General features: G+C 46.6%; 1 protein-coding gene across 1 annotated transcript in view; it reads right to left on the minus strand.

Moving 5' to 3' along the window:
- LOC124026095 (voltage-gated potassium channel subunit beta-1-like) overlaps window positions 1–19,074 on the minus strand; it is a 50,452-nt gene that overhangs the window by 22,986 nt on the left and 8,392 nt on the right. Inside the window, exons 4-6 of the mRNA XM_046339266.1 lie at window positions 18,994–19,038; window positions 11,198–11,241; window positions 1,654–1,740 (exon numbers count right to left, since the gene is read on the minus strand). Of these exons, the coding sequence (XP_046195222.1) occupies window positions 1,654–1,740; window positions 11,198–11,241; window positions 18,994–19,038 (176 nt within the window). The remainder of the gene's footprint in view (window positions 1–1,653; window positions 1,741–11,197; window positions 11,242–18,993; window positions 19,039–19,074) is intronic.

The following is a 19,074-nucleotide window of genomic DNA, read 5'->3' on the forward strand; positions in this document are numbered from 1 at the left end:
GGTTAACCTGTTTCATGTGTTGGGAGGGTAGGCCAGTGTGTAGATAGTGGGTTAACCTGTTTCATGTGTTGGGAGGGGAGGCCAGTGTGTGGGTTAACCTGTTTCATGTGTTGGGAGGGTAGGCCAGTGTGTAGATAGTGGGTTAACCTGTTTCATGTGTTGGGATGGGTGGCCAGTGTGTAGATAGTGGGTTAACCTGTTTCATGTGTTGGGATGGGTGGCCAGTGTATAAATAGTGGGTTAACCTGTTTCATGTGTTGGGAGGGGAGGCTAGTGTGTAGATAGTGGGTTAACCTGTTTCATGTGTTGGTAGGGGAGGCCAGTGTGTAGATAGTGGGTTAACCTGTTTCATGTGATTTACAGTAATCTTGTGGATTTTATGGGTGAATCACCTTGTTTTGCTTCAACAGCTGATTAAGGAGACAGACCTTCTATATGATGATTGATGACAGCAATTTACTTTAATGTAGTGATGAATATCACATGATGTACAACCATGATACATGTAGTGAATCAGTCAATGTGTTAGTATTGAAAGGCAGTGATAATCTAGTGATTCAGTCAATGTGTTAGTTTTGAAAGGCAGTGATAATCTAGTGATTCAGTCAATGTGTTAGTATTGAAAGGCAGTGATAATCTAGTGATTCAGTCACTGTGTTAGTATTGAAAGGCAGTGATAATCTAGTGATTCAGTCACTGTGTTAGTATTGAAAGGCAGTGATAATCTAGTGATTCAGTCAATATGTTAGTATTGAAAGGCAGTGATAATCTAGTGATTCAGTCACTGTGTTAGTATTGAAAGGCAGTGATAATCTAGTGATTCAGTCAATGTGTTAGTATTGAAAAGCAGTGATAATATGGCCTATGGTATCACAGCTGGGGGTGTGTGCGAGAGAAAGTATGTGTGGGCGTCTGTCTGTCTTTCCGTCTGTCCTCTCACTGCCCTGCTCACCTATCCTTCCATGTCTGTCTCTCAATCAGCCAATCTATGAGTATTGTATCTGGTATGGTGTGGGTACATCTGATGAGACAGCATTGTCTGGTGTTGGCTGTAGGACAAAGACAGTCTAGCGATATTTTTAGAACATTTTTGCCGTAGGGCCCGTCTCACAATCATCAGCGACTCTGGGTGACAGGCTCATGCTGTGTACTGTAAGTATGACGGATTGGTCTGGCCCCTGGTGGCTTGTTTGGGGCGGAGGGAGAGAAGGATCAGAGCATAGACAGAACAGTAGTTTCACTCCAAGAAAGAGAAGGGGGTTATAGAGAGATGTAGTCAATGCGGAATCCCTAGCTAGTTAACTGTGTGATGCACTCGGAAAGACAGACATGGAGTGTGTGTACATGCCTGTGTTTGTTTGCTTGTGCATGTGAATGTCTGTGTGTGCAAGCAAAACAAAATGAGTGCCAAAGTAAACCAACCACAATACCATCCATCACTCCATCCCTGCCAGTCTCAGACCCCACTCCCATCCCTGCCAGTGTCAGACCCCACTCCATCCCTGCCAGTCTCAGACCCCACTCCATCCCTGCCAGTCTCAGACCCCACTCCATCCCTGCCAGTCTCAGACCCCACTCCATCCCTGCCAGTCTCAGACCCCACTCCATCCCTGCCAGTCTCAGACCCCACTCCATCTCTGCCAGGTCACTTACCCTCCATGGGAGTGTTGCTGTCGGGCCGGTTTGCAAACACAACATCCACGTACTCCAGCTGCATCCTCTGTAGGGAGCTCCTCAGTCCTGGGGACAGAGAGAGGGAGAGGGAGGGGAGTAGGTGGAAAGAGAGAGAGGGAATGGGTGGGTGGAAAGAGAGAGTGGGAGGGGGGTGGTTGGAAGGAGGGAGAGGGAGGGAGGAGGGTGGGTGGGTGGAAGGAGGGAGAGGGAGAAGGGTGGGTGGAAGGAGAGAGAGGGAGGAGGGTGGGTGGAAGGAGAGAGAGGGAGGAGGAGGGTGGGTGGAAAGAGGGAGAGGGAGGAGGGTGGGTGGAAAGAGGGAAAGGGAGGAGGGTGGGTGGAAAGAAGGAGAGGGAGAGGGGTGGGTGGAAGGAGGGAGAGGAGGGTGGGTGGAAAGATAGAGAGGGGAGTGTGGTGGAAAGAGAGAGAGGGGGATTGAGGTGGGGAGGTAGAGAGGGGGAGTGAGGTGGGGAGAGAGAGAGGGGGCGTGAGGTGGGGAGAGAGAGGGGGAGTGAGGTGGGGAGAGAGAGAGGGGGAGTGTGGTGGGGAGAGAGAGAGGGGGAGTGTGGTGGGGAGAGAGAGGGGGAGTGAGAGAAAGAAAGAAGTGGACACATGTTAGAAACCTGCGGTTACAGAAAACCACAAGCCTCGGATAAAGTGAGAGAAGGGTCGGAGACCTTTCCCCCCTCAGTCGCAATCATCCAGTCAGATAAAGTGAGAGAAGGGTCGTAGAGACCTTTCCCCCTCTGTCTCTATCATCCAGTCAGATAAAGTGAGAGAAGTGAGAGACCTTTCCCCCTCTGTCTCTATCATCCAGTCAGATAAAGTGAGAGAAGTGAGAGACCTTTCCCCCTCTGTCAGATAAAGTGAGAGAAGTGAGAGACTATCATCCAGTCAGATAAAGTGAGAGAAGAAGACCTTTCCCCTCTGTCTCTATCATCCAGTCAGATAAAGACCTTTCCCCTCTGTCTCTATCATCCAGTCAGATAAAGTGAGAGAAGGGTCGTAGAGACCTTTCCCCTCTGTCTCTATCATCCAGTCAGATAAAGTGAGAGAAGGGTCGTAGAGACCTTTCCCCTCTGTCTCTATCATCCAGTCAGATAAAGTGAGAGAAGGGTCATTTCCCCTCTGTCTCTATCATCCAGTCAGATAAAGTGAGAGAAGGGTCGTAGAGACCTTTCCCTCTGTCTCTATCATCCAGTCAGATAAAGTGAGAGAAGGGTCTATCACCTTTCCCCCTCTGTCTCTATCATCCAGTCAGATAAAGTGAGAGAAGGGTCGTAGAGACCTTTCCCCTCTGTCTCTATCATCCAGTCAGATAAAGTGAGAGAAGGGTCGGAGAGACCTTTCCCCCTCTGTCTCTATCATCCAGTCAGATAAAGTGAGAGTGAGAGACCTTTCCCCCTCTGTCTCTATCATCCAGTCAGATAAAGTGAGACCTTTCCCCTCTGTCTCTATCATCCAGTCAGATAAAGTGAGAGAAGGGTCGTAGAGACCTTTCCCCCTCTGTCTCTATCATCCAGTCAGATAAAGTGAGAGAAGGGTCGAGAGACCTTTCCCCTCTGTCTCTATCATCCAGTCAGATAAAGTGAGAGAAGGGTCGGAGAGACCTTTCCCCCTCTGTCTCTATCATCCAGTCAGATAAAGTGAGAGAAGTGAGAGACCTTTCCCCTCTGTCTCTATCATCCAGTCAGATAAAGTGAGAGAAGGGTCGGAGAGATCATCCAGTTTCCCCCTCTGTCTCTATCATCCAGTCAGATAAAGTGAGAGAAGGGTCGAGAGACCTTTCCCCTCTGTCTCTATCATCCAGTCAGATAAAGTCTCTATCATCCAGTCAGATAAAGTGAGAGAAGGGTCGAGAGACCTTTCCCCTCTGTCTCTATCATCCAGTCAGATAAAGTGAGAGAAGGGTGAGAGACCTTTCCCCCTCTGTCTCTATCATCCAGTCAGATAAAGTGAGAAAGTGAGAGACCTTTCCCCCTCTGTCTCTATCATCCAGTCAGATAAAGTGAGAGAAGGGTCCCTTTCCCCTCTGTCTCTATCATCCAGTCAGATAAAGTGAGAGAAGGGTGAGAGACCTTTCCCCCTCTGTCTCTATCATCCAGTCAGATAAAGTGAGAGAAGTGAGAGACCTTTCCCCTCTGTCTCTATCATCCAGTCAGATAAAGTGAGAGAAGGGTCGAGAGACCATTTAAAGTGAGAGAAGGGTCCCCTCTGTCTCTATCATCCAGTCAGATAAAGTGAGAGAAGTGAGAGACCTTTCCCCTCTGTCTCTATCATCCAGTCAGATAAAGTGAGAGAAGTGAGAGACCTTTCCCCTCTGTCTCTATCATCCAGTCAGATAAAGTGAGAGAAGTGAGAGACCTTTCCCCTCTGTCTCTATCATCCAGTCAGATAAAGTGAGAGAAGTGAGAGACCTTTCCCCTCTGTCTCTATCATCCAGTCAGATAAAGTGAGAGAAGGGTCGTAGAGACCTTTCCCCTCTGTCTCTATCATCCAGTCAGATAAAGTGAGAGAAGGGTCGTAGAGACCTTTCCCCCTCTGTCTCTATCATCCAGTCAGATAAAGTGAGAGAAGGGTCGTAGAGACCTTTCCCCCCTCTGTCTCTATCATCCAGTCAGATAAAGTGAGAGAAGGGTCGTAGAGACCTTTCCCCTCTGTCTCTATCATCCAGTCAGATAAAGTGAGAGAAGGGTCGGAGACCTTTCCCCTCTGTCTCTATCATCCAGTCAGATAAAGTGAGAGAAGTGAGAGACCTTTCCCCTCTGTCTCTATCATCCAGTCAGATAAAGTGAGAGAAGTGAGAGACCTTTCCCCTCTGTCTCTATCATCCAGTCAGATAAAGTGAGAGAAGGGTCGGAGACCTTTCCCCTCTGTCTCTATCATCCAGTCAGATAAAGTGAGAGAAGTGAGAGACCTTTCCCCTCTGTCTCTATCATCCAGTCAGATAAAGTGAGAGAAGGGTCGGAGACCTTTCCCCTCTGTCTCTATCATCCAGTCAGATAAAGTGAGAGAAGTGAGAGACCTTTCCCCCTCTGTCTCTATCATCCAGTCAGATAAAAGCGGCAATCAGCAGTTGAAACAATAACAAAACGTCTCCCCGCAGAAACAGCTGAGGGATGTGGGGCTGAAGAAATGTAACCACTCTCAAATTCATAAACAATGCTATGGATTCAATGACCATCCATGATATAAAAATGTTTTGAGGCTATATAGTGTTTGTTTACTTTGCCTTTGTTTACAAACATTGTATTTAAACAAGCTTGAGGTACGACAGTTAAACCAAGCTCATGAGGCATTTATAAGTTATATCTTCAAGAATCAGTATCGTTACTTTATAAATCCAAAATGTATGTAGCAACTGCAGATTGTCCTTTTAAAGTTTTTCTGTTTGAATACTGAGAGGAGAAAGGGATGAGGGGGTAGAGGAATGAGGGGTAGAGGGATGAGGGGGTAGAGGGATGAGGGGGAGATATGAATGAGGTATTGTGAAACAGTATGTCAGCTCAGCTCCATTCATAAACACTGACAGAGGAGAGGAGACAGGGATGAAAGGATGGAGAGGAGGAGAGGAAGAGAGGAGACCGAGATGAAAGGATGGAGAGGAGGAGAGGAAGAGAGGAGACCGAGATGAAAGGATGGAGAGGAGAGGAAGAGAGGAGAATGAGATGAAAGGATGGAGAGGAGGAGAGGAAGAGAGGAGAACGAGATGAAAGGATGGAGAGGAGGAGAGGAAGAGAGGAGACCGAGATGAAAGGATGGAGAGGAGAGGAAGAGAGGAGACCGAGATGAAAGGATGGAGAGGAGAGGAAGAGAGGAGAACGAGATGAAAGGATGGAGAGGAGAGGAAGAGAGGAGACCGAGATGAAAGGATGGAGAGGAGAGGAAGAGAGGAGACCGAGATGAAAGGATGGAGAGGAGAGGAAGAGAGGAGACCAAGATGAAAGGATGGAGAGGAGGAGAGGAAGAGAGGAGACCGAGATGAAAGGATGGAGAGGAGAGGAAGAGAGGAGACCAAGATGAAAGGATGGAGAGGAGGAGAGGAAGAGAGGAGAACGAGATGAAAGGATGGAGAGGAGAGGAAGAGAGGAGACCGAGATGAAAGGATGGAGAGGAGGAGAGGAAGAGAGGAGACCGAGATGAAAGGATGGAGAGGAGAGGAAGAGAGGAGACCGAGATGAAAGGATGGAGAGGAGGAGAGGAAGAGAGGAGACCGAGATGAAAGGATGGAGAGGAGGAGAGGAAGACAGGAAAGACAAAGGGAGGATGGAAAGGTGCCCCTAAGTGTGTACATCTGTGTGTTCTTAAGAGTGTATTTATGTGTATATATGTGTGTGTGTGTGTACACCCAAGTGTGTGTGAGATTAGTTAAAGTCTTCAGAGTTAATCCCAGGGAGTCGTTCTCTCCCCTGTTACCATCCACACATCTTAATCCTTGTCCTGTCATCTCCAGCCTGGTAATACCAAGAACACCTATTATTATACACACACACACACACACACAGACACACACACACAGGCACGCCTAATCTGAGCCAGCTCTGCGTTGCAATGACTTGCACATTTCTCTGTCTCCTTTGTCTCAGCGATCAGCCACATTTAAGGCTCTGAAGTGACACACACACACACACACACACACACACACACACACACACACACACACACACACACACACACACACACACACACACACACACACACACACACACACACACACACACACACACACACACACACACACACACACACACACACACACACATGACTTGCACTTTTCTCCGTCTCACTGATCAGGCGAGGAAGTGGGTGGTTGGAGAGGGATAGAAGGAGAATAAATAAAAAGCATCCTATTGGTGGATAAAGGAGGAAAACAAGTATGTCCTGTTTAAAAACTTGACAATGATACTGTCTCACTCTCAGAGCCTGTCAATCACTCTACTCTTGTCAAGAACTCCATCAGTTAGTAAACAAAAATGTAAAATTACTTTTTAAAATTAGGATTCAATCCTCTGTCAATCAATCAATACATACAGTAAAACCACCAACAAACAACCACATCAACCAATGCTGTTCTAAAATGCCCCTCCCTCCCTCCCTCCCTCCCTCCCTCCCTCCCTCCCCCTCCCTCCCTCCCTCCCTCCCTCCCTCCCTCCCTCCCTCCCTCCCTCCCTCCCTCCCTCCCTCCTCCCTCCCTCCCTCTCTCTCTCTCTCTCTCTCTCTCCCTCTCTCTCCCTCTCTCTCTCCTCTCTCTCTCTCCCTCTCCCTCTCTCCCTCTCTCTCCCTCTCCCTCCCTCCCTCCCTCCCTCCCTCCCCTCCCTCCCTCCCTCCCTCCCTCCCTCCCTCCCTCCCTCCTCAGTAAACATATTATTCGGTTCTTCCTTGGGGGGAAAGTTAGAAGCTGACATGAATGTTAATACTATATGAGAGTGCTGAGTCACTGCAGGAGAGGTGCAGGCACTGTGCCGTGGACAGGACGCTGTTGTGCTGGATCAGGGAATTGAATAGGGGTAGTGTGTGTATAAACACAGTGTCTGGGTGTCAGGGTGAGTTTGTTTAATCCCAGAAAAATACTAAAATAGGAGACTGGAGGAACTGAGAGGGTAAATAGGAGAGGTAAGGAGAGGACAGGAGAGGAGAGGATAAGACAGAGGGGAGGAGAGAGAAGGAGAAGAGAGGAGACCAAAGGAGAGGAGAGGAGAGGAGAGGAGAGGAGAGGAGAGGAGAGGAGAGAACAGGAGAGAACAGGAGAGAACAGGAGAGAACAGGAGAGAACAGGAGAGAACAGGAGAGAACAGGAGAGAACAGGAGAGAACAGGAGAGAACATGACACAAAGGTATGGATACAGGGGGACTTCCAGATTTTGCTCGCCTGAAGTAGAGTATCTCATGATGAGCTGTAGACCACACTATTTGGCAAGAGAGTTTTCATATATTTTTTTGTGGCTGTTTATTTACCACCACAGAAGGACTCTGGCACTAAGACCGCACTGAGTCAGCTATATAAGGAAATAAGCACAAGGGAAACCGCCACACCCAGAGGCGGCGCTCCTAGTGGCCGGGGACTTTAATGCAGGGAAACTTAATTTTAAATCAGTTTTACCTCATTGCTATCGGCATGTTAAATGTGCAACCAGAGGGAAAGAAATTATAGATCACCTTTACTCCACACACAGAGACGCGTACAAAGCTCTCCTCGCCCTCCATTTAGCAAATCTGACCATAATTCTATTCTCCTGATTCCTGCTTACAGGCAAAAATTAAAGCAGGAAGCACCAGAGACTCGGTCTATAAAAAAGTGGGCAGATGAAGCAGATGCTAAACTACAGGACTGTTTTGCTATCACAGACTGGAATATGTTCCAGCATTCTTCCGATGGCATTGAGGAGTACACCACATCAGTCACTGGCTTTATCAATAAGTGCATCGAGGACGTCGTTCCCACAGTGACTGTTCGTACATTCCCCAACCAGAAGCCATGGATTACAGGCAACATTTGCACTGAGCTAAAGGGTAGAACTGACACTTTCAAGGAGTGGGACTCTAACCCGGAAGCTTATAAGAAATCCTGCTATGCCCACAGATGAACTATCAAACAGGCAAAGCGCCAATACAGGACTAAGATTGAATCATACTACACCGGCTCCAATGCTCATCTTATATGGCAGAGCCTGCAAACTATTACAGACTACAAAGGGAAGCACAGCCTCGAGCTGCCCAGTGACACGAGCCTATCAGATGAGCTAAATCACTTCTATGCTCGCTTCGAGGCAAGCAACACTGAGGCATGCATGAGAGCGTCAGCTGTTCTGTACGACTTTGTGATCACGCTCTCCATTTCCGACATGAGGAAGACCTTTAAACAAGTCAACATTCACAAGGCCACAGGGCCAGACGCATTACCAGGACGTGTGCTCCCGGCATGTGCTGACCAACTGGCAGGTGTCTTCACTGACATTTTCAACATGTCCCTGATTGAGTCTGTAATACCAACATGCTTCAAGCAGACCACCATAGTCCCTGTGCCCAAGAGCACTAAGGTAACCTGCCTAAATGACTACAGACCCGTAGCACTCACTTCCATAACCATGAAGTGCTTTGAAAGGCTGGTAATGGCTCACATTAACACCATTATCCCAGAAACCCTAGACCCGCTCCAATTTGCATACAGCTCAAACAGACCTACAGATGATGCGGTCCTTCTGTGGTCCTTCTGTAGCTCAGTTGGTAGAGCATGGCGCTTGTAACGCCAGGGTAGTGGGTTTGATCCCCGGGACCACCCATACGTAGAATGTATGCACACATGACTGTAAGTCGCTTTGGATAAAAGCGTCTGCTAAATGGCATATATTATTATTATTATTATTGATGCAATCTCTATCGTACTCCACACAGCTCTTTCCCACATGGACAAAAGAAACACCTATGTGAGAATGCTATTCATTGACTACAGCTCAGCGTTCAACACCATAGTGCCCTCAAAGCTCATCAATAAGCTAAGGATCCTGGGACTAAACACTTCCCTCTGAAACAGGATCCTGGACTTCCTGGCGGGCTGCCCACAGGTGGTGAGCGTAGGTAGCAACACATCTGCCACGCTGATCCTAAATACTGGAGCCCCTCAGTGGTGCATGCTCAGTCCCCTCCTGTACTCCTTGTTCACCCACGACTGCATGGCCAGGCACGACTCCAAACCATCATTAAGTTTGCAGACGACACAACAGTGGTAGGCCTGATCACTGACAACGATGAGACCGCCTATAGGGAGGAGGTCAGAGACCTGGCCGGGTGGTGCCAGAATAACAACCTATCCTCAACGTAATCAAGACTAAGGAGATGATTGTGGACTACAGGAAAAGGAGGACCGAGCACGTCCCCATTCTCATCACATTGGCTACCCAGACAATTTGCATTGTGCCTCCACATTGACTCTGTACCAGTACCACCTGCACATAGCCTCCATATTGACTCTATACCGGTACCACCTGTATATAGCCTCCACATTGACTCTGTACCGGTACCACCTGTATATAGCCTCCACATTGACTCTGTACCGGTACAACCTGTATATAGCCTCCACATTGACTCTGTACCAGTACCACCTGTATATAGCCTCCACATTGACTCTGTACCAGTACCACCTGTATATAGCCTCCATATTGACTCTATACCGGTACCTCCTGTATATAGCCTCCACATTGACTCTGTACCGGTACCACCTGTATATAGCCTCCACATTGACTCTGTACCGGTACCTCCTGTATATAGCCTCAACATTGACTCTGTACCGGTACCACCTGTATATAGCCTCCACATTGACTCTGTACCAGTACCCCCTGTATATAGCCTCCACATTGACTCTATACCGGTACCTCCTGTATATAGCCTCCACATTGACTCTGTACCGGTACCACCTGTATATAGCCTCCATATTGACTCTATACCGGTACCTCCTGTATATAGCCTCCACATTGACTCTGTACCGGTACCACCTGTATATAGCCTCCACATTGACTCTGTACCGGTACCACCTGTATATAGCCTCCATATTGACTCTATACCGGTACCTCCTGTATATAGCCTCCACATTGACTGGTACCTCCTGTATATAGCCTCCACATTGACTCTGATACCGGTACCTCCTGTATATAGCCTCCATATTGACTCTATACCGGTACCTCCTGTAGCCTCCATATTGACCTCCTGTATATAGCCTCCACATTGACTCCATATTGACTCTATACCGGTACCTCCTGTATATAGCCTCCACATTGACTCGATACCGGTACCTCCTGTATATAGCCTCCACATTGACTCTATACCGGTACCTCCTGTATATAGCCTCCACATTGACTCTATACCGGTACCTCCTGTATATAGCCTCCACATTGACTCTATACCGGTACCTCCTGTATATAGCCTCCACATTGACTCTATACCGGTACCTCCTGTATATAGCCTCCACATTGACTCTGTACCGGTACCACCTGTATATAGCCTCCACATTGACTCTATACCGGTACCTCCTGTATATAGCCTCACTACTGTTATTTTTACTGTCATTTTACAGTTTTTTTTATTTATTTGTATTTCTTTACTTATCTATTGTTCACCTAATACCTAGTTTGTACTTAAAAATTGCACTGTTGGTTAGGGCTTGTAAGTAAACAGTTCACTGTAAGGTCTACACCTGTTGTGTTCGGCGCACGTGACAAAGAAACTTTGATTTGACCTTGAGTGCTAATGTCCATGGTCTATCATATTAGAGACTGCTTCCACAAACAAACAAACAAACAAAGGCTTTACAAATGAACCAACTCAATCTCCCAGAGACATCCGACCCTGAGCGACATACAGGTACTTCAAAAGAGGAGGTCAAGATCAACGGAGCGCACTGGAGGAAATTAATCACAAGGGAACTGTGGTAGAAAGAGAGGGGAGAACAGGAGGAGGGGGGATATAGAGGTGAACTGAGGCATGGGGTTATGTGAAGGATGAGACAGATGGGAGAGGAAATCAGACAGTCTACCTTCAATGATGTGCTTCCTGTTGAGTCCTCTCTCGGTTTCGGCTCTGGAAAATAACATAGAAGTGAATATACAGATCATTGGAGGCTGCTGAGGGGAGGACGGACAATAATAATGTCCAGAACAGAGCAAATGGAATGGCATCAAACACCTGGAAACCATGGAAACCATGGAAACCATGTGATGTATTTGATACCATTCCACCTATTCCGCTCCAGCTATTACCACGAGCATGTCCTCCCCAATGAATGTGCCACCAGCCTCCTGTGATAAACACACAGAAAAGTATACACACAAGGAGAAACTCATTAGATCCATGAACTGGTCCCACCAGCCAACAAGATGCCTACAAATTGCTGAAAAGACAAGAGACACAAATCCAGGAAAATAATCCTGCAGAAACCGGTCATGTGGATTATAATGAATGGATTTTTATTTGCGGTTGATACAATAATTAAGTATAACATTTGAAAGTGTAAATTACTAACTTTAGAAGCTTTTTAAAACTCAAATGCGCAAGTTCTCCTGCAACAGGGTGATCAAATTAAGATCCTACTGTACAATTTGCTCTGGGAAGCATCAGCAATGACAAAACACATGTTTGCTTCTGTCTGTCAGTGTTGCAAATACAATGCTGTGTAATCTATTGTGGATGTCTGATTCAATGACAAACTGTCAGTGCCATTATCACATCATCTACCCATCCCTTTCCCCATAACCATCTCTTCCCCCTGTCCATCATCTACCAATTTCTTTCCCAATAACCATCTCCCCCCTGTCCATCATCTACCCATCTCTTTCCCCATAACCATCTCTTCCCCCTGTCCATCATCGACCCATCTCTTTCCCCATAACCATCTTCCCCCTGTCCATCATCTACCCATCTCTTTCCCCATAACCATCTTCCCCCTGTCCATCATCTACCCATCTCTTTCCCCATAACCATCTTCCCCCTGTCCATCATCTACCCATCTCTTTCCCCATAACCATCTTCCCCCTGTCCATCATCTACCCATCTCTTTCCCCATAACCATCTTCCCCTGTCCATCATCTACCCATCTCTTTCCCCATAACCATCATCTACCCATCTCTTTCCCCATAACCATCTCTTCCCCTGTCCATCATCTACCCATCTCTTTCTCCATAATCATCTTCCCCTGTCCATCATCTACCCATCTCTTTCCCCATAACCATCTCCCCCTGTCCATCATCTACACATCTCTTTCCCCATAACCATCATCTACCAATCTCTTTCCCCATAACCATCTTCCCCTGTACATCATCTACACATCTCTTTCCCCATAACCATCATCTACCCATCTCTTTCCCCATAACCATCTTCCCCTGTCCATCATCTACCCATCTCTTTCCCCATAACCATCTTCCCCCTGTCCATCATCTACCCATCTCTCCCCCTGTCCATCATCTACCCATCTCTTTCCCCATAACCATCTTCCCCCTGTCCATCATCTACCCATCTCTTTCCCCATAACCATCTTCCCCTGTCTATCATCTACCCATACGTAGAATGTATGCACACATGACTGTAAGTCGCTTTGGATAAAAGCGTCTGCTAAATGGCATATATTATTATTATTATTACCCATCTCTTTCCCCATAACCATCTCCCCCTGTCCATCATCTACCCATCTCTTTCCCCATAACCATCTACCCATCTCTTTCCCCATAACCATCTTCCCCCTGTCCATCATCTACCCATCTCTTTCCCCATAACTATCATCTCTTTCCCCATAACCATCTCCCCCTTCCATCTATCAACCCATCTCTTTCCCCATAACCATCTTCCCCTGTCCATCATCTACCCATCTCTTTCCCCATAACCATCTCCCCCTGTCCATCATCTACCCATCTCTTTCCCCATAACCATCTACCCATCTCTTTCCCCATAACCATCTCCCCCTGTCCATCATCTACCCATCTCTTTCCCCATAACCATCTCCCCCTGTCCATCATCTACCCATCTCTTTCCCCATAACCATCTCCCCTGTCTATCATCTACCCATCTCTTTCCCATAACCATCTACCCATCTCTTTCCCCATAACCATCCTCCCCCTGTCCATCATCTACAAATCTCTTTCCCCAAAACCATCTTCTCCCTGTCCATCATCTACCCATCTCTTTCCCCATAACCATCTTCCCCCTGTCCATCATCTACCCATCTCTTTCCCCATAACCATCTTCCCCTGTCCATCATCTACCCATCCCTTTCCCCTCTTTCCCCATAACCATCTTCCCCCATCTGTCCATCATCTACCCATCTCTTTCCCCATAACCATCTCCCCCCATAACCATCCTCCCCTGTCCATCATCTACCCATCTCTTTCCCCATAACCATCTTCTCCCTGTCCATCATCTACCCATCTCTTTCCCCATAACCATCTACCCATCTCTTTCCCCATAACCATCTACCCATCTCTTTCCCCATAACCATCTTCCCCCTGTCCATCATCTACCCATCTCTTTCCCCATAACCATCTCCCCCTGTCCATCATCTACCCATCTCTTTCCCCATAACCATCTTCCCCTGTCCATCATCTACCCATCTCTTTCCCCATAACTATCATCTACCCATCTCTTTCCCCATAACCATCTCCCCCCTGTCCATCATCTACCCATCTCTTTCTCCATAACCATCTTCCCCTGTCCATCATCTACCCATCTCTTTCCCTACCCATAACCATCTCCCCCTGTCCATCATCTACACATCTCTTTCCCCATAACCATCATCTACCCATCTCTTTCCCCATAACCATCTTCCCCTGTCCATCATCTACACATCTCTTTCCCCATAACCATCATCTACCCATCTCTTTCCCCATAACCATCTTCCCCTGTCCATCATCTACCCATCTCTTTCCCCATAACCATCTTCCCCCTGTCCATCATCTACCCATCTCTCCCCCTGTCCATCATCTACCCATCTCTTTCCCCATAACCATCTTCCCCCTGTCCATCATCTACCCATCTCTTTCCCCATAACCATCTTCCCCTGTCTATCATCTACCCATACGTAGAATGTATGCACACATGACTGTAAGTCGCTTTGGATAAAAGCGTCTGCTAAATGGCATATATTATTATTATTATTACCCATCTCTTTCCCCATAACCATCTCCCCTGTCCATCATCTACCCATCTCTTTCCCCATAACCATCTTCCCCCTGTCCATCATCTACCCATCTCTTTCCCCATAACCATCTTCCCCCTGTCCATCATCTACCCATCTCTTTCCCCATAACCATCTACCCATCTCTTTCCCCATAACCATCTTCCCCCTGTCCATCATCTACCCATCTCTTTCCCCATAACTATCATCTACCCATCTCTTTCCCCATAACCATCTCCCCCTGTCCATCATCTACCCATCTCTTTCCCCATAACCATCTCCCCCTGTCCATCATCTACCCATCTCTTTCCCCATAACCATCTTCCCCCTGTCCATCATCGACCTATCTCTTTCCCCATAACCATCTTCCCCCTCTCCATCATCTACCCATCTCTTTCACCATAACCATCTACCCATCTCTTTCCCCATAACCATCTCCCCCTGTCTATCATCTACCCATCTCTTTCACCATAACCATCTACCCATCTCTTTCCCCATAATCCATCCTCCCCCTGTCCATCATCTACAAATCTCTTTCCCCAAAACCATCTTCCCCCTGTCCATCATCTACCCATCTCTTTCCCCATAACCATCATCTACCCATCTCTTTCCCCATAACCATCTTCCCCTGTCCATCATCTACCCATCCCTTTCCCCATAACCATCTTCCCCCTGTCCATCATCTACCCATCTCTCCCCCTGTCCATCATCTACCCATCTCTTTCCCCATAACCATCTTCCCCCTGTCCATCATCTACCCATCTCTTTCCCCATAACCATCTCCCCCCTGTCCATCATCTACCCATCTCTTTCCCCATAACCATCTTCTCCCTGTCCATCATCTACCCATCTCTTTCCCCATAACCATCTACCCATCTCTTTCCCCATAACCATCTACAAATCTCTTTCCCCAAAACCATCTTCCCCCTGTCCATCATCTACCCATCTCTTTCCCCATAACCATCCTCCCCCTGTCCATCATCTACAAATCTCTTTCCCCAAAACCATCTTCCCCCTGTCCATCATCTACCCATCTCTTTCCCCATAACCATCTCCCCCCTGTCCATCATCTACCCATCTCTTTCCCCATAACCATCTTCCCCCTGTCCATCATCTACCCATCTCTTTCCCCATAACCATCTTCCCCCTGTCTATCATCTACCCATCTCTTTCCCCTGTCCATCATCTACCCATCTCTTTCCCCATAACCATCTTCCCCCTGTCCATCATCTACCCATCTCTTTCCCCATAACCATCTCCCCCCTGTCCATCATCTACCCATTTCTTCCCCCATAACCATTGTCATGTCTTTACTATCAATAAATGAAGAATGTTAGTTTTTATCAAAGATTCTCTGTAGTATTATGCAATTAAACGCGATTAAACTGATTAATCATGTAACTGTAATTAACTTGGAAGTCAGGGCACCAAGGTAAATATTCAGATTATAAAGTTAGAATTTTCCTAATATAACTCTTCAGATATTTCATATCTAGTGTGAACCATATTTTATATCTGAACAATTAGTCTTCGAATTAATTAATTATTTACTTTACTTTAGTCTCATTCAAACGTCGTAAATTGTTGGTTATCTGCATGAACCCAGTCTTCACTATGAGTCATCCATACATCAATTGTCTTAAATAATTGATTTACTAACTAAGTAATTCACAGAAATGCATAAACAAACTGTTTATAGTTACAAGGAAATGATAACGGAGTTTCCCTAGTGGGCTAAACCGGCATGGCAGCTTGGTGTACAAAAGGGAGGTGGGGGTCGACTGAGATGACAACACACAGTTGATAATTATAACAATTGAAATGGTAATCCTTTGTACATGAACGCTCACTCATTCGGGAATAATTGCTCACAATATATATATTTACGCTCAGTGTGTCATCGGGATCTCTGTTGGAAAGTTAGTTTCTATTGGAGAGTTTGTCCTCTCTCTTTGACGTGGTTAGAATGGGTGGTTCAGAGTGACATTCATTCATGTAGTTATAGAATGGATGTTTCGGCAGTTGTCATTCTTCGCGTTCAATGATACCGAATTCCTAGCTCTGGACTAGTAATTAATATCAAAGACTTGTTCTTATTCTGTCGGTATCGATAGTCTAAGAACACGTGGGATGGTTAAAAGATTCAGCCATCTACTCAAACCTTGGCCCTCTCATTATCGAGGTAAGCTGGGCTGCAACCTTTGTCCTCTCGTGATTGAGAGAAACATGGTCTGTTGAGAACTTCTCAAAGTTGGGGTTTAATTCGGGAGTTGCAGAAAGGGCCTGTCCCAGGATGCCCGACCCTAACTGGGCTCATAGGCGGGCCTCTGATTTTTTTTTATTTTTTATTTATTTCACCTTTATTTAACCAGGTAGACTAGTTGAGAACAAGTTCTCATTTGCAACTGCGACCTGGCCAAGATAAAAGCATAGCAGTGTGAACAGACAACACAGAGTTACACATGGAATAAACAATTAACAAGTCAATAACACAGTAGAAAAAAAGAAAAAAAAAAAAAAAAAAAAAATGGGCAGTCTATATACAATGTGTGCAAAAGGCATGAGGAGGTAGGCGAATAATACAGTTTTGCAGATTAACACTGGAGTGATAAATGATCAGGTCATGTACAGGTAGAGAGATTGGTGTGCAAAAGAGCAGAAAAATAAATAAATAAAAACAGTATAAAAAACAGTATGGGAATGAGGTAGGTGAAAATGGGTGGGCTATTTTCCTATAGACTATGTACAGCTGCAGCGATCGGTTAGCTGCTCGGATAGCTGATGTTTGAAGTTGGTGAGGAGATAAAAGTCTCCAACTTCAGCGATTTTTGCAATTGTTCCAGTCACAGGCAGCAGAGTACTGGAACGAAAGGCGGCCAAATGATGTGTTGGCTTTAGGGATGATCAGTGAGATACACCTGCTGGAGCGCGTGCTACGGATGGGTGTTGCTATCGTGACCAGTGAACTGAGATAAGGCGGAGCTTTACCTAGCATGGACTTGTAGATGACCTGGAGCCAGTGGGTCTGGCGACGAATATGTAGTGAGGGCCAGCCGACTAGAGCATACAAGTCGCAGTGGTGGGTGGTATAAGGTGCTTTAGTGACAAAACGGATGGCACTGTGATAGACTGCATCCAGTTTGCTGAGTAGAGTGTTGGAAGCCATTTTGTAGATGACATCGCCGAAGTCGAGGATCGGTAGGATAGTCAGTTTAACTAGGGTAAGCTTGGCAGCGTGAGTGAAGGAGGCTTTGTTGCGGAATAGAAAGCCGACTCTTGATTTGATTTTTGATTGGAGATGTTTGATGTGGGTCTGGAAGGAGAGTTTGCAGTCTAGCCAGACACCTAGGTACTTATAGATGTCCACATATTCAAGGTCGGAACCATCCAGGGTGGTGATGCTAGTCGGGCATGCGGGTGCAGGCAGCGATCGGTTGAAAAGCATGCATTTGGTTTTACTCGCATTTAAGAGCAGTTGGAGGCCACGGAAGGAGTGCTGTATGGCATTGAAGCTCGTTTGGAGGTTAGATAGCACAGTGTCCAATGACGGGCCGAAAGTATATAGAATGGAATTATATATAGAATTTAGTTAAACTCAAAAGGGAATTTGTGTGGCGAGGGGGCCAGTCAGCCTGGTTCACTCAGAGAGAGAGAGAGAGAGAGAGAGAGAGAGAGAGTAGCGTGGGGGCCAGTCAGCCTGGTTCACTCAGAGAGAGAGAGAGTAGTGTAGCGTGGGGGCCAGTCAGCCTGGTTCACTCAGAGAGAGAGAGTAGTGTAACGTGGGGGCCAGTCAGCCTGGTTCACTCAGAGAGAGAGTGTAGTGTAACGTGGGGGCCAGTCAGCCTGGTTCACTCAGAGAGAGAGAGTAGTGTAGCGTGGGGGCCAGTCAGCCTGGTTCACTCAGAGAGAGAGAGAGAGAGTAGTGTAACGTGGGGACCAGTCAGCCTGGTTCACTCTCTCCATCTCTCTCTCTCTGTCTCTCCCTTTAATCTGGTCCATAGTGGAGAGGGCTGTCACCACAGAACCACTATAATACTTCAAAGATATAGCTGGCTGGGTTTCAAATTATATGCACTACTTTTGACCTGAGTATGTGTGCAAATCTCAGATAACAACCTAATTCATTGTACATATGCCGTATCCTAATTCCGATCACCCTGTTGTTGCTGCAATTTTCCAGACAAAATCCAGAAAGAACTCGGACAGAACTCGGAAAACCCTGAGACAGAACCCAGACAGAACTCAGACTGAGCACAGACAGAACTCAGACTGAGCACAGACAGAACTCGGACAGAATTCAGACAGAACTCAGGCAGAATTCAGACAGAACTCAGACAGTACAGTGTCCATATGACGACAGCTTCAGTACAGATATGTCAATGAGGAGGAAGAGACTAACTCAGATCAACAGTACTCACCTCTGAAACCATAACCATTTTTGTAAAACAATGGTAGAGATTAGTCAACACTTTTTCATTGGTATGATGCTCTGAATGGGAGAATCTCAAATGTATTTCCTTGATGATTTATAGCATAATTTCTCCTCGCCTCCTCTCAAAACCCATTGGTTGAGAAGGTCAGAGGCAAGTGAAGGAGGCAAGTGTAAAGATGCTAGGAGTCAAGGGAATACTATTGAGATTTTCCAATCGTCTGAGGAGGCAGATACTTACTTTCCACCCCAGTAGAGCTTGGTGGTGATCACCAGACTGGATCTCCTACAGGAAGACAGGCAGACATATTGATGTATAGAC

Source organism: Oncorhynchus gorbuscha, unplaced genomic scaffold (assembly GCF_021184085.1).
Source record: "Oncorhynchus gorbuscha isolate QuinsamMale2020 ecotype Even-year unplaced genomic scaffold, OgorEven_v1.0 Un_scaffold_2589, whole genome shotgun sequence".
Lineage (NCBI taxonomy): Eukaryota > Metazoa > Chordata > Actinopteri > Salmoniformes > Salmonidae > Oncorhynchus > Oncorhynchus gorbuscha.